At 40.6% G+C, this 22,983-nt stretch overlaps 1 protein-coding gene across 6 annotated transcripts in view; it reads right to left on the bottom strand.

Moving 5' to 3' along the window:
* Positions 1 to 22,983, bottom strand: part of EPHA3 (EPH receptor A3) — a 213,776-nt gene that overhangs the window by 65,020 nt on the left and 125,773 nt on the right. For all 6 annotated transcript variants that reach the window (XM_083611511.1, XM_083611513.1, XM_083611510.1 and 3 more), the window contains 2 exons: positions 8,265 to 8,420; positions 6,938 to 7,273 (listed from right to left, as the gene is read on the bottom strand). In XM_083611511.1, coding sequence (XP_083467637.1) covers positions 6,938 to 7,273; positions 8,265 to 8,420 — 492 coding nt within the window. The remainder of the gene's footprint in view (positions 1 to 6,937; positions 7,274 to 8,264; positions 8,421 to 22,983) is intronic.

Below are 22,983 nucleotides of genomic sequence, written 5' to 3' on the forward strand. Positions count from 1 at the left end.
CAAACATAAAAGGAGATAAAAGAAAGCAAGGCGGAAAAGACAGCAAGGAACACAAAATGCCCCTAACTTTCACGTCAGAGACAAACTATTCCTATCTAACAACTTTATCTGTAAGAACAATCAGTGGCGGTTATTTTTCACTGGTACTTTAAAATGCATATTAAACTTTGGCTTGTTTCACTCTTTCATGTGTTGTTGTCTGTCTGTCTCCTTTTAATAGAGATACAAAGTGAGCGAAACTAACGTGTTCCTCATATGTTTAACATGTGTGTGATAAATCAAGGATACGCGAAGTCCACTTGAAAAGTAACAGACTGCACAAGATATTCATTTCAGGAACCACAAATTATGGGGCTGTGGCTTTCCCAGATGGAGAGGTAAAAATCATGTATGCTTTTGTAATGGTTTTTCTGGAGTAAACATGTTCAGTTTTTCAGTTTCATGCACAAAACAGAAGCTTTTATGCTGCTTTGTCATTCCTGTTGAGAAAGCCTCATGGTGGTTGATGGAGAGATCCTGATGCCAGCTGTATGAATACTGTACAGTTAAATTATTCTCCTCCCCTGCCAGCCTTCTTAACTTCACCTCCTCTAAAATCCAGAGTCAGCTTCTGACATCTTAAAGATCAATGGTGAAAGACAGTGTGATCACCCTTGTTTGGAGTGTAAGGATTATGCACTGAGATCTTTGCTTCAGCAGGTTCCTAAATCTTATCTAGGGTGGTTCACAGCACTGCTCTTGTGAAGCTTATTATACATCCAGCTGCTGGATATCTTTCAGAATAAGGAACTTCCTAGTAGTTGAAAGCTCTCAGCTATGTGGGAATCTGAAGGCAATGCATCTAGTTCACTACACAGAACAATGCCACTGTGCTTTTGATTTTATGCAGCTATAATACCAGTATGGGATGGTGACTTGTCAACATTTTAAGATCGGATTATGGCTAAAGGGCAGGGGAGCTGTTGAAGACGAAACCAAACAGCCCCATTTCTGCATATATTATTAATTCCAATTGATTCAGTTAGGTTGAATGGGGTCTTATTTTAGGCAATGGGTACAATCCAGATAAATTTAAGTGAGCTTAAGTCCAACTAATTATAATTTATTTGAAATTTGGCTGTAATTTAAATAATAGATGTGCTGTTTCAAGTACGCATGAGGGAAGGAATATCAACTAATGGCTTGCATGTGTGAATAGGTCACAGGCAGGACTTTCATATTGCCTCAAACACTATTGCCTTTTGATGATTACAGCTCACAAATAAGCTGCTTGTTACCAAGTAATGAGAAATTACAAATTTAATCAGAGCTGAGTTCATAAATCAAGAGTGGGGAACTTGTGGCCCTCCAGATGTTGAGGGGCTCAATCTCGGATCAGCCCCAGCCATCCTAGCTAATGGCTAGGGATGAAGGGAACTGCAGCCCAACCACATCTGGAGGGATACAGATTCCCAACCCCTGAGCTGAAAGAGGCCTTGGTCAATTCCCACTCTTAAATCAGCCTACAAAATCCAGATTACAAGGGGACAATCACAGATGAACTGGCTATTGAAAGGTATTTACAAATTTTCTCCTTCCTTCCTTTGTAGCTCATCAAATCTCAGAAATTTAGAGTTAACTAAAATCAAATATACAATATAACCCACCATCACAAAATTAACACTAGGCAGGCATATTAAAAAATTAAGATAATTGTGTTTAAGGACCTGCCACACATTCTCTTTCACTCGTTCTCATCTCTCGCCTCCCCAACCCCAAACCACTTCAGTTCTCCACAACTGGGACAGTCTTATTCATGCTTCCAGGGTCAGGCTGCTTCACATGGGTGATCGTTTATGGAAGGAATTGATGTCTGAATGCTACAGTAAGGCTTTTTAGAGGGTTGACCCTAGTGGGGAGCATGAGAGACACAATTTGGACTTCGATTCAAGCAACAAACTACCCGTTTCTGTCTCAAATTCCTTTCCAAGCACACACTATTCTTCCCACTGTTCTATGTCTCACCCTACCAACCTTCACCAGCACAAAGTTAAATGCCCCCTTTTCTTTTCTGAAAAATGAAACTAAGCAGTCTAAGGAAACATTTAGAGTTCAAGAGGAGAGCAAGTGAAGAAGAGAGGAGAGGAAGTGGAGAGATGAATGGGAAACTTTGGGTCTTGATGGACAAGGCTAGCTTTTAATCACACAATTATTTTCTGAGGCTACTCCAATCGCAGTGATTTGGAGCAGGGATGTTGATCTAAATAAACAGTTGTTCTTCTCATGGGTTATCATTCTTCTCTGAGTTTTGGCTGTGAGAGCAGGGTGTAAAGAAGTGGAATTAGACTATTGGGTGGCATAATTCTTTCCCCTAAAAAACAGTTTAAAAGAAAGAAAAAATAGTTTTCTCTAATGAAGGTAAAAATCACCTAGCATGAAATCCCCTGGAACTATATAGTCTTTTTCCTTTTTAATAAACAAAACATTAAATGTTCTCTACATGAAAGTACCTGGATGGATCTGCCTGAAATTTGGCAGGCTTCAGCCATTCTTGAGGGGATTCTTTGCCTAAAGATCTTACCCATTTTTGTAGAAAGTGAAAAAATACAAGAGCTGTTTTCATATTCTCCATTACAGTAAATGGAGTTGAAACAAAGCTTTGGATTTTTAACAGATCAGATTCAGACCCAAATAATGAATGAAATTGGAATGACACAGAACATATCTGAAACAGATTGGACTGCTTCCAAATGCTACAGATGCAAGACAAATCTTGTGGTCACTGCACACCCTTTATATCTTATTTGTCTCGACTTTTCGTTTGAGAACTACTAGCCTCGCATAGCAGAAATTATTTTTTGTTTTTTCCCCTATTCTTTGCTGTCTAGTATTGAAGAATACAGTGGATACTGAATATACTGTAGGAAGGTATATTTACACTTTTTATTTTATGTCAGAATATTGCTCCCCTATTACAATCTTGAAAGAGAGAGAGTTGTGGTCCACTGCTATCCTAGTCTTGATTTAAGAGATTTATACAGTTCCAGTCATTTACCAAAAGGTACAGATAACTATAACCAAAATACAGCCAATTAAACAAGTTGAGGTTCTTAAAATAATAAAGGACCCAAAATCTGATCTGAAAACCTATCTGCGAACTAAACATTGACCAAGCAGACTAGATAAATCTGCATATCAGCTTGTCAGAGTGGCACAGCTGTCCATCTCTCTCCATGACACATTCATAATTAGCACCTTGCCTCAGGGGATTGTGGATTTCATATAATTCTCCTGTGGCAGTCAGTGACCCGTCCTAAGCAGGGTTGATTGGTGTTATTAGATAACATCTGTGTGAAAACATATTATTGTGGGTTGAGATGAAGTCTTGTTCCCTTTAGCATGGCTGATAACTACCGTTATAAGTCTGGGTCTTAGCATTATAATATAGTGGTAGAAGCCTGATCATATGAGCTAATAGAAGCAGAACGTGTAACTCTTTCCATGAGGCAGTTGACAACAAAACCCACCTAAAAGTATTGCAATACTGCAGTTGTGCAAGGCAAACTGTTCTAGACTCTATGTCAACGAGCACATGTGATCCAAGGAATAAAATGATGGATTAAGAACGTGGCTTTCTGAACTTCTTCTGATTCTTTGTGTCCTGTTTTGCTTGGACAATGTTTGAAGTGTGGAGCCATGTCAGAGAATGGCATGGTTACTCCCCACACCAGTCCAATACTAGGGCTGGATTTAGGTTTGATGAGGCCCTGAGTTACTGAAGGTAATGGAGCCCTTTATATGTCCAGCTGTCCTTTGTCAACAGCAAATTGTCGCTGGTATTTTTTGTGTGTGTGTTGAATACATGCTATATGGTAATTTATGGACCTAATAGGTCCATACACAATACAAAACACTGTGGCTGTATGTAGGTTTTATTTTATTAGTCTTTTTATCTTATATTTTGGAAATGTAGATCCAGTTTTTTCCCTTTCAGTTTTTTTTGGGGGCCCCCAAGAGAGTGGGGTCCTAAGCTACAGCTTGTTTAGCTTATATGTAAATCTGGCACTGGTCCAATACCCATCCCCAGAAGCTGACAAGCCTGAAAAAGGAGTAACCACGTCATCCAACCGTTCTGTGTGTTTTCTCCGTGGCTGCACATCAACGCAGACATCAGCAGAAAAAAACTGCCACTGCTTTGGGCAGAGAAGTACATCTGAGTTAGCCTTAAGTAGTATATAGGTACAATTCCCCAAATGTCTTTCATTGCAGTCAGAAGATGGAGTTCATTTACGAAACACTGTACTTCTATAATTGCATATGTGCCAGTGCAAATTGAAAAACGGAAACATGGTAGCATGTGTTCCACTAGGATATACAACTTTCCATGTTAACTGTAGGATAGGAACATGAAGGAAGCTCAGGTCTCCCTTCACTAACTCATGTGCATTGCTGCAGCAAAAGTCACCTCTCAACTCCTCCTTCCTTCCCTCCTTCATCCGTTGCCACTAGGCAAAACTGCTCATACACAAACTATCCACAGAAGCAGCATACAGAAACAGCTTCCCACCAAGATAATTGTGAAATTTAAAAACAACCAAAGAAATTTCAAGTTTAGTCTTCTGTACGTGAACAAACAATACTTACTAGAGACCTATCTATTGCAAGCAAAACTTTCCACAGTGAAAATTATACTCTCATTCATTCCTTGTTCATGTACAGAAAATCCCATAGGCATGAATGGGCCTCTCTAAGGCCAGCTGAATGCCATAAATCACAGCACCAGCACTTTAAAGCAATATTCATGTAATGCTGCTGGTGATCAGGATTTGGGGAGAGCAGGAAACATGGAGGAACAGAAAATATAATCCATAATATTATTAAATCTTTGTAGTGCCAGTGTTAGTATTTTATATGTCTAACATCAAAGCACTTAATTTCCTCCACTTCTATTATATCAAAATTAATCACTTACATGACCACTGTAATTTATATTGGAGATTACTGCTTTGAGTCTTTCATTAAAATCTGATTTTATTAATAAAACACATTCTTTCTGTGCCAACAGACTAAAGCGTTATTTGACACTGCTGACTGGAGATTGGGAGTTAATCCTAATACTAATTCTGCCAAATCCCTTGATAATAAAACTACCCAACAATTGGAAATCTGTTTCTGTTTGCTTTCACTACAGTATATTCATAGCATCTCAACTTATGCTACAGAAGCTAAACTAATGAAGAAAGTGTCCCTAGTACTTATGATGCAGGAAAAGAGAAAACACTACCTCACACCAGATAGTTGGCTTTAGCTGCTTGGCAAAGAAAGCCCACATGCCTTCTTCACCTCTTGTTGGCTCTCAGATGGATACAGTGATGATGGAGGGGCTGAAATTTGCCTCTATGCCTGCCAGGTGATTGGAATTTCAACAGAAACAGAAAAAGGGTACATGTCTCCACCACCTCTCATCAACTAATGGCAGGGGAGGTTCTGCTTGTCCCTGACCTTATGCTGCGTTTCTGCAAGATCCCACTCCCTGAGGCAGGATTGTGTTGTTTGACCATAAAAACACCCAAACATTATGGACATGTAGACCTACTTCTTATAAAGACAGACAGAAAATACACACACAAACGCACTCCAAACAAATATGAAAGCTAAAAGGTAAGAACAGCAGTTGTAACTAGGGAAGGGCAAACATCTGCAGAACTCGTTGGACTGACTTGGAAACGAATTTAATTCTTTACTCAAAAATTGGAAACAACTGCAGTTCATTTTCAGAGCCTGTGACATAAACTCAACAAAAACAAAAGGAGCCCCTTCCTCCTTGGCAGTTGACCACTGCCCAAAACATCCTCCCTAGGCTTCCCTTTATTTATTAATTTCAAAAGGTTTATAATTTAAAATTAATTTTAAAGATTTTAAAGATTTTTAAAAGATTTATGAACAATGCACATTATAGTGGCATGATGTACAGGAAACCAAAAGTGATACAGTTAAAGTAACAGCACTACATTAGTAGACAATCTGCAGAAAATAACTAAGAATTGTATTCAGAAAACGTGTTGGTAAATAAAAAAGTTTTGAAAATGCATCTAAAAGAATAGATTGTTGGCCAATGCCCTATTTCAAACAGTTATGAATTCTGCATTAAGGTGGACACAACACTGAAAGACTACTATTGGCAGACCCAAGGCACATAGCTCCTGGACTAACCTCATGGACAACTATATGGGATCTACTGTGGTAGACCAAACTGCGGGAGGCAGTGGAAGACAGGAATGCCTGGTGTGCCCTGGTCCATGGGGTCACGAAGAGTCGGACACGACTAAATGACTAAACAACACTGTGGTAGCCAAGCCTTGAGGTTCCCTGTGCATGGCCACTGTGCTCAGATCACCGTTGTTCATGAACAGCTGAAGTTGGCATTCTGTTGAATCTGGTAGAACCTCTTACAAGCAGCTGAATCCACTTGACAAAAGATGAATCAATAAGTAACCCCAGAACACAAACCTGTTCCTTCAGAGGATGTGAAGCCCCACGCAGAACAGACAAAAGCCAACTTCCCAGAATAGAGAAATGTACAAGGCCTCTGCTTGCCAGGATTCCTTTTTCATTCTATTGGCCCTCATCCAATAAACTTATTTACTAGCAAGTAGAAATGAGGGTGGGAGCAGCAGCAGCAGAAAGCAGAATGGAAAGAATATTAGCTCCTCCCGCCCACATACCCCTGATGCACTGCAGATACTCTGTGGCATACCATACCAATGGAGAGGTAGCGGGGACAATGAGGAGAAGAAGAAATCCCTTCATTCTCCCTGCCATCAGTACAACCACTAGTTCTACCTGCTGGTTAGTAAGGTGAGGGATGCTCTGAGGGAGGAAAGATGATGAGGATGTGGAGAATGAGGAAACTTCTCAGGTTCAGACAGCAGAAGAACAATGAAAAAATGGTACTCACCAGCTTGATTGGTCGTAATGATGACTGCAGCAAATTGCCTTGCAAAGGTGCTCAAATCTGACACGCCATTAACTGCATCTATCTCAAAGGTGTAATTTGTGTGAGCCAGGAGGTCCACCACAGTCACAGTGGTGTTGGTGAGGCCGATCTGACGTGGAAGGAATCTCACATTAGTACTACACGGATCACACAGCTTTGCTGTTCCTCCACATTTCTTGCAGACAACGTTGAAAGTGACATCTTTCCTGCCCCCAGTGTCCAAAGGCCAGCTCCAATCTAGGATGACTGATGTTTCATTGATGTTGGAGATAACATTTCTGGGAGCAGAAGGTGGTCCTACAGACGTAACGGGAAGAAAATGATGATTGTTTCATCTGCTTGAATTCAAAGACAATAAAGCCACTCAGATATGCATTTGATAACTGTAGGTATCATGTTTTTTAATGATCTGCCTCATTTCTCCAAAGACGTTTCATAGAGATATTTTTCTTTTAATGGTCTCTTGCACTAACAAACTAGGACTGCTTTTATAAAGGCATTTAAAACCATTTGCTACTGATCATAATCACTTTTGTGAAACATCTGCCTGAGAAGTCTAGTATTGGTTGTACAAATATTCAAGTATGGGTTTCTGTGCGGCCCTTAGTTACAGGGCACAAGGAAACCCACACTTGAGTTAGTTATCCCCAAGGTGTATGTCTGAAGATGATTTAAGGATGATTATGGTCTGCAGTATCATCAGTTTTCCAAAACAAATTACAGATATCAAGCTTTGTTGCTCCTCCTCCTCATTGCTAAAATCTTATGTAGATGGCACACTGCAATGTCAGATAAGCAAAAAAGGACAGAAACCAAGCTTAAAGTAGATTAGGATGTAAAGTTGTAAAAGACCATTTCTGCAGCTATTAATAAAGATGACCTATTTGGTTCAGGAATCAAAATGCACAAACATAGTGAGAGAATCTTATCAGCAACTACAGTGCAACAGTATAATAAATTTATTTTCAAAAGATAGATTTTTCTTTCTTTCATTATGCACCTTTAGGTGCTAGACACAAACGTTCTTCTTTAACTAGGCCTTTCGCTGATTGACATCTGATGCCCTTTAAAATGTGTTGCAGAACAGGGGATTATTGGGTAGTCTTTGTTCTTATTTTTGTTATGCATTTTGAGTTTTTTATATTGTAATTTTATGTTGTGAACTGCCCTGAGATCTATGGATATAGGGCAGTATACAAATTGTAATAAATACTCCTACTCCTACTACTATACTTACAGGAGAGACTGAAACACAAGCATCCTTTTTTATTATACTGAGGTTACTCACTTGTGCAAGCCATAGATGGAGGGTCTCTCTCAGAGCGAAAGTAATTCTTTTCACACTTGCAGTTTGTAGAACCTTCCACATTTGTAGAACTGTGAGGCGGGCATTTGGCACACTTAACATTACCAGCAAAGGCTTTGTAAAATCCTGGTCGGCAAGCTGTAAAAGAACAGTAGTTGGTTAAAATCTCTCATATAACATTGTTGTATCATTCTTTGCTGAAGATGAGTAATAACCAAGGGGAGGATGACTACTAGTTCCTCTACCAAAAATAAGCCAAAATTAAGTATGATTTGAAATTGATTGTCTAAATTTTAATATTTCTCCTTTTTTCTTAAGTAATGTCAGGTACTCAGGTACAAAGTACCTTGAGCAAAAGGCAGGTAGGTAATGTTTGGAAAAATCCAAATGGGCAGTACTGGACCGCCAGTGTTGCTTGACTTCCCAAGGAAAATGGATTGCTGTGTGAAGTCCTAGCCACTGCTGTGTGAATGGCAACCAACTGCAATAGCAAATATAGCACAGATCCGATGTCTGATCCAAGTTTCCAAGTTTAAAGTCCATGGAACCTAATAGCTGTGGGTGATTATCTTGAGTAGGTCAATAGACTAATCAAATTGGGATGTTGAAGTGCTCAAGCCAAGCACTTGAAAAGCCTCAATAGGTTTTTGAGATCTTCAGCTTGGAAATTCTAGCATCTCTTACTGCCAATTTCTACTTTGGGGAAAGGGAAATTAACAAATGGCAGGAAGCAGAAGAGTGTAGTAAGTGTGGAGAACAAGGATGTTACGTGCAGCCAGAGATGATGGGACTTGCAAGCTCTGAATAATCTCTAAAACCTGATAAGTGAATTCACATTAACAGAAAGCTGCCAATTATGCATTTTCAGGTAAGTCCCCAATTCTATTCTGTGCCACACCCAATCATGAATTTGTGCTTTCTTTGCAAAAGGTTTGGGTTTGAGGATGATCAAACTTTATGTTGGTTTGATCTCTTCAGCACAACAAAGCAATACAAAATCACTAAAGAAAATATAAGCAGTGCAATGCTCATCCCACCTGAAAATTTGCAGAAGCAAAAAAACAACACAGAGCTTCTTTGGATAAAAAGCAACTCTTTATCGATTTAAGCCATAAGAATGTTTCCTTTGTTAAACATGACTGCTAGGGAAGATGCTTCTGGTTGTATAATCTGCTTGGGACAAACTCCAGGTGGTGGCATTTCATTAATATTGGTACATTCCTCTAGTCTTTCTCGTTGCTCAGACTCAGTCAGTACCGCACACATGAAGTTAAAACATAGCAAAAAGCGTGCATGACTTTACAGCAACTGCATCTAAATTCAAAAGGACACTGTGAATGAAACTCTGCCATGGTTTCATCTTATTCTGTAAACTTCACTTTATTGTTGTTGTTGTTTAGTTGTTTAGGCTTGGCTACCACAGTGTTGTTTAGTCGTTTAGTCGTGTCTGACTCTTTGTGACCCCATGGACCAGAGCACGCCAGGCACTCCTGTCTTCCACTGCCTCCCGCAGTTTGGTCAGACTCATGTTTGTAGCTTCGAGAACACTGTCCAACCATCTCATCCTCTGTCGTCCCCTTCTCCTTGTACCCTCCATCTTTCCCAACATCAGGGTCTTTTCCAGGGAGTCTTCTCTTCTCATGAGGTGGCCAAAGTATTGGAGCCTCAGCTTCACGATCTGTCCTTCCAGTGAGCACTCAGGGCTGATTTCCTTAAGAATGGATACGTTTGATCTTCTTGCAGTCCATGGGACTCTCAAGAGTCTCCTCCAGCACCATAATTCAAAAGCATCAATTCTTCGGCGATCAGCCTTCTTTATGGTCCAGCTCTCACTTCCATACATCACTACTGGGAAAACCATAGCTTTTACTATACGGACCTTTGTTGGTAAGGTGATGTCTCTACTTGTTAAGATGTTGTCTAGATTTGCCATCGCCTTTCTCCCAAGTTTTGTCCATGGAGTTTTCTTGGCAGGGATACTGGAGTGGCTTGCCGGTCCCTGCTCCAGGTGGATCACGTTTGGTCAAAACTCTCCACTATGACCTGTCCATCTTGGGTGGCCCTGCACGGCATAGCTCATAGCTTCTCTGAGTTATTCAAGCCCCTTCGCCACGGCAAGGCAGTAATCCATGAAGGGGTTCACTTTATTAGATACACTTTATTAGATACAGTTATGCTGCCTTTTGATGCATGTGAGCAAGGAGTGTCCCTCAATTCCCCTAGAAGTCTAGCCAGTGAGAACATTGCTTCTGCTCTGAAAAGGTCCCAGAGATGCATTCCTCTACCTCTATTACACCACTAAGTAAGCCCCACAGTGTTCAATGAGTTTATTGCCTAGTATAGTGTATTTAGGACTGCAGTCTTAGTAGGTTGCTTCCAAGATCTCCACAACTGTATATAAAAACCTGCAGCAGGCTGGTGTTACCTGTGAACAGATTTATGAGTACAGTACACACCCCAGACTGCCATTTTAAGTGGCAGGTTTGAAGGAACAATGGACCACCTGTGTGGTGAATCACAAGGAAAGGAGTAAGTCCCCCACCAAGCTACAATTATCAGAGTTCCCTGGGAAGTGGGACTGACTGTGAAACTGCTCTAGACACGGAATCTCTGGGAGGGGAATGGGGTATCCTCACAACTCTCAGCACCCTCAATAAACTACAGTTCCCATAATTCTTTGGAGGAAGTCACAACTGTTTTAAAATGGTATCATACTGTAGTGCTTTAAATTTATGGTGTGAATGTGGACAAAGACAACATTGGGCCTGCTGCACAACCTATAGCATATGGTTATTTTAGTGGGTGTGGGTGAACCACAACATGTTAAAACACTACAACAAATAAATGGTATAAAATGCTTTTTGATATATATGATATCAATGTGTTTATGTAGGGGTCCACAGAAGGAAAAAAATGACAGACCTGCCCACAGACCTCACTTAATAAAAGGCAAGAAAAACTGAAGCAGAACACCACAGGAAAATATCACAACAAAGCCAGCTGAATCTGCTTATTGTCTCTAGAGGCAGAAACTTCACCAGAAACTGGCGTTTTTCTCATGGCTCCACTACAGTGCTGTGAAGATAGCAGTTACGAGGGAAATGAGCTAGTTACAGCCCAGCATGCCCTATTTGGAGGATTCTGATTTGTACCTTCACCTCAGGCACTCTTGCACTTCTTCTATCTTTGTGTGTCAACCGAAGCTAAGATTATTCAGTGCTACAGCCCTCAGGAAAAAAATTTAAGCAGGCAATTACAGTGTAAATTAAAAACTTGGAAACAGTACGGCACGAAAAGGTGGTCACACCAATTTTATTATCTTTGACATAAGAAGATGGGAGAAAGAAATGCAGCCTTCATTTCAAGTGATATTTATTTTTCAGGGGCAGGCACATATATAGGGCTGGAAGAGCCACGTTTTGTCTGATGATAGGCACTTTGAAAAAGACAAACCTAAATGTGAGATATGAGCAACATTTTTATTCATAAGCTTAAAAATGCAACTAATGCAACAGCAGTGTTGGAAACATCCTTCCTGCCTAACCTACAAAGTGACACACAAGCAGCAAGGGGTTAGATATCTGATAAACTCACAGCCCAAACTCTATCACTCATAGTATCCCAGCCAGTAACTCTGCCAGTGTAATATATGATACAATTAGGTAGCACGATCAGGGTGGGATTTATTGGCAAGGAAGCCCACACACTTTTGGCTACAAACTTGTGCCATTGTGATGAGTGATGCAAACATGTCATAAATACAGGCAGGCTTTCTGCCACAAGCACAGAGCACCTCTAAGCTTCATTTTTATTGGAGCTCCTATATTTAAATGTTATGGCCAATCAGTGCAAACACGCTGGGAGGATTTACAAGTACAAACCCTGGCATTTTAATGAACACATGGATAAGTAAACAGGAGGCAAAACGACACTAATTTCTGGCACTGATTTCTGGATTACTCTATGCTGCCTTAGGTCTCAGCTCCATAACATATCATACCCTCCAATAACAATTTGGGGTGATTGATTGCTTATCAGTTTGGAAATGACTTGGGATGGAAGGATCCAAAAATAGAAGAGTGGCTTTTGAATTCTTTAAAAAGAAACAAAGAAACAAAGAAAGCTAATAAATACACAGAAACACACACACACACAGAGAGAAGAGCGAGAGAGAGAGACACTTGACAAGAACCTCTGAACTTCCAGGACTTAGGAAATGTTGGTGGCAGTTGAGTCTATAAAGGAAGGACATATTACAGTAACAGGCTCCATTGCCTAGAAAGAGAACATCCAGGTTCATAATGAATGCTAACTACAGAACTCATCTTTGCTGCTATTTTTTGTTTGGAAGAAGGCTATCTTGCTGCCGAAAGCTACACTAAAATCTTGGATTTCCCTTTCATTTTCTACAGGCAGGTTTTGCTTCTAATGCTGAGGAGAGGGGGAAAGGGCATGGGTTAGGTAGAAATGATCTGTTCAATTAAAAGATTATTCATTTATGTGCATTTTTTTTAAGGGCTGGGTTAGCCAATAAATTATATGACTCTACAAAGGAATCAGACAAATTTGTGGAGGCTGCAACTATCAGTGGCTACCCATCATGGTGATGCTATACTATGGCTACTCTGAGATTAGAGACAGCACACTTCTGAATACCAGTCCCTGGGGAACAACAGCAAGAGTTATTGGCCTCATTTCCTGCTTGTGGACTGACTATAAGCATCTACTTGGCTACTGAGGCAAACAGGATGCTTGACTAGATAACCCCTTTGTCTGATTCAGCAGCATTCGTAAGGTTGACAGTAATCATCAAAGTCTCATTTATTTCTGTTTTCTCTGGATTGCATCAGTTGGTGCAGGGAGTCCTTTTTAGATGTTGGCCCTTTATACAAAGAGCAATATCAACTGGAAATACAAAGTATAATGCCACGAAGCATATGCTAAAGAAGCTTGTTTCCTGGATTGGCTTTTCTAGGCCCACTTGTCTGTGCAAGGTCAAAACAACAGTTTATTTGTGAAGAGAGCCATACTGTATGATCCAACAGGAACTCCATTCTTTAAGTTCTGGACAGAAGCACAATACTTTGAGTCAAAGTCTGCAGCATTTCAATACACTGGACCTGAATATGTGCAGTCATTCAGCTGAGCAGGCAATGGGCAGCAGTGACCCTACATGTCCTTCTGTTGTTCCCTACTGCTCAATTAAAAGTAGAGAGAGGTTTCAGGTGGAAACACCCCTCTGCTAATATAAAGCTCCGTGTTTAGAAAATAAGCGGAAATAAACCAGCATGACTCATACAGGTATCAGCTCCTGCATGCTTTAACAAGACAAGGTGTCAACAACCCAAGAATATACTTCACACACATCTTTGTTCTATACATAGAATATCAAAGTGCACCAATTACGCTAAGGATAAAACTGTTCCATCTTCTTCTTTTTTAATCTGCCGACACTGGCCCAGTTCAATTATATCTGAGCTTCTTAAACCAATAGATGCACAAGCCTTTTGCGTGAACAACTTCCTGTTCTGATGTGAGCCACAATTAAAACAGAAAATCTCTAACCGTGGTTCCCCAATTCTGATGAAATGAAAAAGTATGGCTAAACATATACATCTTGATTTAATAGCAGCTTGCCATGAGAGGGTGTGAGTGTATGAAAGGCAGAGGCGTAGGAAGGGGGATGCGGTGGGTGCGGTCTGCCCCGACTGTCATGACTGAGGGGGGTGACAAAATGGCAGGTGAGTGGGTGGCACATCTTGTGCCTGGCGGCAGTCACTCTTCTGACCCGATGGCAGAGAGCAGGAGGAGAGTGAGCAGCAGCTTCCCTGCCCCTCTCCTACTCTGAACTGTGGCACGTGGGAGGGCACCCTCCTCACCCTTCAGGAGTGCGCCCACCCTGGGCAGTGTGGGCATATACTCTGCATTAGTGCTTATGTGGCAATGTGCTCATCTCTCCAGTAGCAAGGACTCCTATACTATACAGTGGTACCTCAGGTTACAGACACTTCAGGTTACAGACTCCGCTAACCCAGAGATAATACCTCGGGTTAAGAACTTTGCTTCAGGATGAGAACAGAAATCGTGCGGTGGTGACGCGGCGGCAGCAGGAGACCCATTAGCTAAAGTGGTACCTCAGGTTAAGAACAGTTTCAGGTTAAGAACGGACTTCCAGAACAAATTAAGTTCTTAACCCGAGGTACCACTGTATCACACAAAGAACCAACAATGTTATGGATTGTCTGTTGCAGGATAGCAAGTAGAAAGAATTCATAGTTCAACTTGTTCAAAGAATTTGTGAAATATTCTACAGCTAATAAAATGCTGACTTCCAAAAAATGTGCTTCCTTCTGCAATGAAATAATGCATTTAAAGGAGATGCATAACAGTCCCCTGCACGCAATCTGACTTTTAAATGTATTTCCAGTGCTTTTTTTCTTTAAAAAATATATTCAGGGGTACTCTCATTTTCCTACTCATATTGAAATACTGTGTGTTTGTGCTAATCTGAATTCAATTTTTGATGGCCAATATTAAAGTGAGAGATAACTAATCCTAAATGATGGTACAGTGGTACCTCAGGTTACATATGCTTCAGGTTACAGACGCTTCAGGTTACAGATTCCGCTAACCCAGAAATAGTACCTCAGGTTAAAAACTTTGCTTCAGGATGAGAACAGAAATTGTGCAGCGGCAGAGCAGCAGCAGTGGGAGGCCCCATTAGCTAAAGTGGTACCTCAGGTTAAGAACAGTTTCAGGTTAAGAATGGACCTCCAGAACGAATTAAGTTCTTAACCCGAGGTACCACTGCACTAATAAAGGGTTTGTTTTTTGAAAGGCAAGAATGGATCAACAACAAAACCCACAAACTGAGGGCAAGTTCCTATTTGCTATACCTGCAATAAAACCTCCCAAAGGGATGATAAGAATGTGCAGATCCACATGACATTGGCAAGGTCAGCAGATACAAAAACAAACTTAAAGGTACTGACCACAGGAAGCTTTTCATGCATTAGCACTGCATTAGCATCACTGCACTGCAAAGTTCTTTAGTCCTTTCTTTCCAACTAAGGCATCTTTCCCAGCAGGAATATCTTATAAAGCAGATTTTCAGCAAACTGTTTCCTTGCTGCAATACACGTTCCAACAGACCTCATTGTGCCTGCTATATAAAAGTCACAACCTACTGAACAGCAGATGCACACTGACATGAAGTCTTTTCTTTCTAAGCCGCCAACATCCCCCCTCCCCCCCCCAACCCGTTGCCTGGTAAGGAAACATTTCACACCTCAATAAATAGTGGACTTAACATTTCCGACTTGGCTTTGGCAACCAGGAAGGCCAAGGGCACAGCACAAGGGCTGCTGCAGCATGTTCCCTTTTCAGAGAAAGTTTCTAACAAAACGAAGCAGAGACTGTTCAGTTTCATTTTCCACAGCATTAAACAAGTTCAGTCTAGATTTAATCGATTTTCTATGCAAAGGAGTAAAGGGTTCTGAAAATTCTTGGCTTCACAGTCAATATAAGGAATAAGATATTCGTGGTTCTTTGTTGCATTGGGTTTAACCAGTGCTCAAGATCTGTTTTCTGTACACTCGGGGCTTTTTTTTCAGCCAGAACTCACCAGAACTCAGTGGGCACCATTGTCATTCCAAGAGAACAAGCGAAGCATTCATGGTGAGTTCTGGCACTTCTTTTTCTAGAAAAGATAGTGCTCTGTACAGTGCCTAGAAAGGGCAAGGAATCTTTCAGACCAAGGGCAACATTCCCTTCTGACCAACCTTTTCTCCTCCATTCAGGAAAGCAAGAGGCATCATCTGAGTTCTGGGATACTTTGCAGTCAGTCAAAACACTAGGGACATGTGAAATAGGAGTGGTGGGGGTGGGGTGGGGGTATGGCTGCGGAGGAGGTGTGGTCTAAGAAGTGTCCCGAGGACCAGAGGGGACCAAAGAACTGCATTTGGCCCCCAGCCCTTTGGTTCCCCACTCCTGGCCAAGGACATCCCCACTACCAAAAGTAAATAATTAAAGATTATGAGTGATAGTCATCCAAGTCCTGTTCTAAGCAGAGCCACTGAAATAAAATGATTTCACTGGGTCTGCACTGAATGGAACCTAGTCAGCTATCACCCTATGGCAGAGCTAGTTCCAGACAGGTAGCTCCAGAGCAGAAAAAGACAACAATTAAATAATTTACAACATGGCATCCTTTAAGCCATCACCAGAGATGGGCTGCCCCACCCTGTCCAATGATAGGGTTGGTCCTGTAATGATCATATGATCTGCTCTGTATAGTATAAATATTCAACACAGTCTATGCATAATGTGGCATTTCAGCATTCTATGATAAAAAAGATTAACACTTTTACACAGTCACATAGCACTGCATATGATACATTTGAAAATTGATGTTAGTGAATGGATGTTCTTAATCTTACCCATGACTAATCTTACCCATTTACTTCCCACATTTTATATTTCACACTGATCTGTGACCTTAACATTTTAATCAGATACTTTTTACATTGGCTGGAGTCCCAGGTCAAATTATTCAACAGAAACAATCCTTCCCCATTGTTTAATAACTGTTTCTGGCAGACATATTAATTATATGTACATAAGAGATAGTTTCATCCCAGGGGAACAACAGTGTACCTTTTCAGCTGTATTCCATAATAGCTTCCCATTATAGTTATCCGGGTTTTTCTATCTCTTTTCATAAAGTGGATTACCACAGTAACAATGGATAATAATACAGTTTTAAAAGGTGATACATCAGTACATCAGCAAGTAAAAATAAGGCCTATCATCACAGAGAGCTAGTGATGCAATAGGTTAAACTGTAGAAATCCAAGTCTATTTGCATGTAAAATGAATTCCTTTCATTAGACACTAAACTATTGGGAAATTAGTTTCACTGACTGACTCTCAGAGTTCTGAGCATGGCTTTGGATGTCACACTAAATTATGTTTGACCATGACAGAAACAAGCCTAGGTGATCCTCACATTGGCATGGCCACACACACACACACACTCGGGGGGGGGGGAGGGAGAGGGAGGCGGGGGGGAGCCATATTGGAAGCTTTCACTTCTGATTCTTCTCCCAACCCATAAACTGTGATTAATCTTAATTGTGGTTAATTAAAATTAATCAGCTTTATAAACTATGGTTTAAAGTATAATTGTTTCAAGCAAACCGTGGTTAATCACATTGTTGGTGGTTTGGGTGACACAACAAGCTATGGTTAATTTTTTGAAAAGCTTCTTAAATTGCCCCTACTGGTCTGATGGTGGTGACCAAACAGGATTCTAGAGGTACATCGCAAAAAATACATTCGGGAAAAGAAAACCAGCTTGTGTAGAAAAGACATGAAACTAAAATGAAGTCCAGTGAGGAAGGAGTCAGTTCTTTCTAACGTCCCAGAAACCTTTTCTGCACACTGATGGATTTATTTTTATTTCATCCTTGCTCACAAATAAACTTTGTTTTGTATTGGTAAATGACAGGTCACAGCGTAAACATCTTCAGATTCTGTTTTTCATTGTTTTAGGTGTCAACATTAGCTTAAGTCTTATTGGGCTATAGACAAACTCACAAATTCCACCCAACACTCCTAACTGCACAGATTAAAAGATCTTGTACCTTCTTCTGACTGGGGCATTGGTCTTTAGCTCAACTAAAGTTTCATCAGCATTTCTACTTCTCATCCACTCCTCCAGACTGAAAAATATTTCTGTCCTCAAAGTAGGCATTTGACCCTCTTTCAGTCATGAACCAGAGTTTCATGCTTCCATTCCACTCCACTGTTTCTGGGGTGATTTGCCCCCCAAACTGAGTTCATTCACAGCTTCAAAATTCCTCCTCACATCTTTGCCACAGTAAGACAGGGAAGGATGGAGCTCATGAACCCAAAGTTTACCCAAACTCGATTCAATTACAAGTCTAGGTGAGTTTGTGCTCATGTGTAGTTTAATGTGGTTTACTTAGTTGTCTGGAGGCACCAGATAGTAAGCCTTTGTGTCCCACAAGTTTCCACCCCCCCCCCATGGAAAGGACTTGCAAGTGCCTGTTCTACCAATTGTTCACACTTACTATTAGAGGACTACCTCAAATTGGCATAACGTTCATTCATGAGAAGTACAGCTTCTGTTTTACCTGCTATAATTATTGTGTTATTTGCGACTAGGTCACCTCATAAAATCTAATGCCAAAATGCAATATTAAAATAAGTTATATAAGTGGATATTGCTCAGATTGAATCTGATGGGGTCAGGACACTCTGAGGCATAGGGGTTGTATATGATATAGAGTAATATTGAAGTATGTCAAATGCAGGAAATTACGAGAAATTACTGCCTTGCCAGTACAGTTAACCCTCAGCAAAATATAGCATGTCGTTTGAGTACAGGAACATTTTTATTTGACTATAAAAGAAGTAATATTCTTAATTTAATGTGATCTTTAAAAAAAACTGCCATGTGTTTTTAAATGAAAGGCTGCCACTAAAAGCATTTAAAATTTCGGAAGAACAGGTCTGTTCTCTGTAGTGTTGTTTGCTAGACTGGAACAGTTACAAATATTAGTTCCAGGCTAAGTTAGTTGGAGGGACCTGGGTGGCGCTGTGATCTAAACCACTGAACCTAGGGCTTGCTGATTGGAAGGTCAGCAGTTCGAATCCCTGCGACGGGTTGAGCTCCCATTGCTCGGTCCCAGCTTCTGCCAACCTAGCAGTTCAAAAGCACATCAAAGTGCAAGTAGATAAATAGGTACCGCTCCGGCGGGAAAATAAATGGCATTTCCGTGCACTGCTCTGGTCTCGGTGTTTCGTTGCGCCAGAAGCGGCTTAGTCATGCTGGCCACATGACCCGGAAAAACTGTCTGTGGACAAACGTCGGCTCCCTTGGCCAGTAAAGTGAGATGAGCGCTGCAACCCCTGAGTCGTTCGCGACTGGACTTAACTGTCAGGGCTCCTTTACCTTTTTTTTAAGTTAGTTGGACTTAGGTCTCATTGCAATTAATGAGGTAAGTTAGTAATGGGTTGACAGTGCAATTCTAGTCAAATCGATTCAGAAGCTACACTTAGTTCAATGCCACTGTCTCCCAGATAGGGATGCAAGAAAACATTGTTTTCATTCTGCCCTGTGTCTGTCACCTGCAGCACTGTTTCTGCTCAACTGCAGTTTGCCTTAAGACAAATACTACATTATTTGTCTCACTGACCACTGTGGCAAAATGATATAACTTACATAAATTATATAAATTGCATGACTACATTTTCATTATGTTATCTGCCCCATTCATTTCAAGGCAAAGGAAACACAGTGTAAGGCATGGTGATAGGATCAATGATGTATTGTTTGAGGACTGAAAGCAGCAACAGCAGCAAATACCGATTATTTTTGCAGGATTGATTTCAGTTATGGACATGGAATGAATAAGCGAACACCTGCAATTTCCACTTCCATTTTCTCGGAATTCTCCGGCATCCCTACCCCCAGGTAAGCATCTATAGGATGCAGCCTAAACACTGTAATCTTATGCATGCTTTGGACATAAACCTGCCTATAACTCCTGCCAGCCCAGCAGCCAAAGCTCAATAGTAAAACACATGCTCTGCATGCAAAAGGTTGCTGATTCAATCCCTGGCCACTCCAGGTAGGGCTGGGAAACAATGACTGAAACCTTGGAGAGCCACTGGAAGCCAGTATAGACAATACTGAGCTAGATGGCCCAATGATATGACTCGATATAAGGCAACTTCTATGTTCCTATGCTAGAATCGCTCCTAGACATTTAGATTATACTCCATTTATTAAAGTTACAAGTACCAAAACTTTTATATTGCCATCTTGAAAACCCTTGTTTATGCTGACATGAGGCCTAGATTAAAAAACAATGAATTGCCCGGTTTTATTTTGGCTTGAAACTGAAGACATATGCGCACAGATTGTTACTGTCATTTTTAAAATGCTATTCTTTTTTTAATGGCATAATCTTGCTGGGCAAAAGATGTTGCTGCTCCAATGGATCTTCAGCAACAACAACCATACACCCATACCACAAATGTTCCTTCCAACTACTACTAATGTTTCTCGCATGTAGATATATTCCTGATAATGTAAGCATTTCATAAACAGGTTAACAATGAAAACTTAAGACTTGATTCCTTTAAATAAAATGTTACACTCTGAAATAGTGACAGTCTGAGCAGGAGAAAAGAACATGTCTTCATCAGTGCAGAATAAGCAATTACAATAGAGAAGCGAAAGCTACTTTTGCTATTAGACACTGTCATAATGCATTAGTGAAGTATCATATTAAATCATACCTAATGTGAAATGATGTTCCACTGATAGGATGTCGCTGCTGCTATGATCTATTCTACTGACATCTCACAGTTAGATCAAGGCAGCTTTCTGCAGATCTGGCACTGGAGAGCCAAACTCCTGCCAGAGAAGCTGATTAAGAACTCATATCCCCACCTGGTGCCAGGAAAAAGGCACATGACATCCTGAGCTTTAGCTGATTATCATCCTGTAATTACCTGGACACTTAATCTAACCTAGACCTTTTCCTGCTGAAATCTGTAATCTCCAAAGAAAGCATTGTCAGCAACATGAGGATAAACAGGAAACTCTAGCATTATGGTCTTTCTTTTTCAAACACTATTATATGCATTGAAAATGTTTATTTAAGGAAAGAAGTTACATATGACAGGAGGCTATCATTGGAAACTGCATCATTCCTTGAGTTCTTCCCCTCTTCTCCCATAACATTTGGAGCATTGTGACATTAGAGTATTGTGCATTGCCCTGACTGTGAGTTTAACAGCAACAAAGCATTGGCCTTATTTCATCAGCCAAATTTTGGTTTTATCACCAGGCCTAGAAGTCACTGCAAACAGGCCAACCATGACATATTGTCACCAATACAAAATGTTCCCAATAGACATCCAGGATAACTGTGACTTTCCTTTGTCAATCTGAAACCACTGCTGTTGCAGTTGAGTATCTTGAACAGAGAGCAGGTTTGAGAATATTACTGTTAGAAGTGTGGGGGGGATTCACAAGCTGTCAAATAATTAAGCCAGTTGCAGTTGTGATAATCAACAATGCTCTGTTCCAGATGTTACCATTTGGAGAGATTCTGTGTTTTAGAGAAGGGAGCATGATACAATAAAACCAAATGTGAGGTGCATTTAAGGTATAACGATCATTTCTTACGGGAAAGAGACATACTGATTTTGCAAATAAGTAGCCTAAATCTGTCTTGCCAGTATACAGAAAGATAGAAATGTCAACAGAAATAAATGAAAAAGGACTTTGCACATTCCAAGCGGCCAAGATAACAACACACCAGAGTCCCATGAACCATCATTTAGGAGCTGAGTGATCCTACAATAACATCTCCTGTTCGATGCAAAGACAATCAGATTATGCTGAACTATGTATAGAAGTTATATGCTTAAGGGAGAAGAAAGAACAGTCATCATGTATTCTCTACAGAAAGATAGCTGCTTTTGAATACAATGCCATTTTCTTGGTCATAAATCAAGACAACAGAATTTGTCTCAGGAGATTTACAGGACAGTGGAACCTCCAGTGACAGCAAGTTTTCCTGTTCACAAAGGACGACAAAATCAATCACACGAGATGCCTGTGGCTCAGCTTGGATGTCAGCACATTTGTTAGAATTTGACTGCCAGCCACCTCCCATTTATCTCTACTGACTGGGTACCGAAGCTGTCATAAGGCACAGTGTAAACCTGCCCAAAACACATCGAACCTCATCTGGAACACGAACTGGTTCATCAAGAGAAGAGACATTTTCATACATCACGCCAGACTGGCATTTGCGCCGCATAAATCAGCCAAAACTTTTCGCCATGCAAAACGGAAAGTTTTGCTCCTCTTCCTGTCAGTAAGTGACAGAGTTATAAAGTGGAGTAAATGATCCCTGCACATAATCTCATGCAACAGTGCACTTCAAGGTCCTCAGTTAGGGACTTAATGATAATTCTTCAAACTTAAGTACCTAAATTGCCTATAAGGCATCTTAGATGTGCAATCTCTTATTGATCTTATTATTCAAATACTCTGTAAATAACTCTCGCTCACTCTCCTCCCCCCCCCCCCCAAGTCCCATCCCCAGCCAGTTTGCCTTTCCTCAAGAGTAAATTAAGTAGAACTGCATTCATTACTGTCTTTAAGCATCTTGGCATATACATCAAACTGCTTTGAACTGCTTTACGTAATTAGGTTCTGCAGTTCTCAAATGCTGCCATTTTTCTTCTAGCTTAAGCATACTTTGTGAAAGCTTAGCAGAATGGTTCTCATAACTTTGTTCATCAAGGACACTGGTAGAAGTTAAATGCCACGCTATAAAGAAAGAAAAGCTTATTTTAACTTAAATGAGACATGCCCAGTAAATGAACATTACGGACATAATGGTTGTGTCCTCTAGTGTGTAATGGGAATTGAGTGTCTCATTTGGTTGCTCACTTAGCTGAATATTTACTTCCAAAGCCCTGACAAATCGCCAAGGAAATGGAAGTGACAGTTAAGGGAACTTCAGTCTCTCTTAGCATAAAAAGCAGCACAATGGGAACGATGAAAACTGGAAGGTCCTAGGCTCTTCCTGGGAGCTAAGCACTTGAGGAAGCAGCTCTTTGGCTGAGCTCATGCTTTGCATACAGAAGA

This window comes from Podarcis filfolensis, assembly GCF_964270895.1.
Source record: "Podarcis filfolensis genome assembly, chromosome: 4".
NCBI classification, from domain to species: domain Eukaryota; kingdom Metazoa; phylum Chordata; class Lepidosauria; order Squamata; family Lacertidae; genus Podarcis; species Podarcis filfolensis.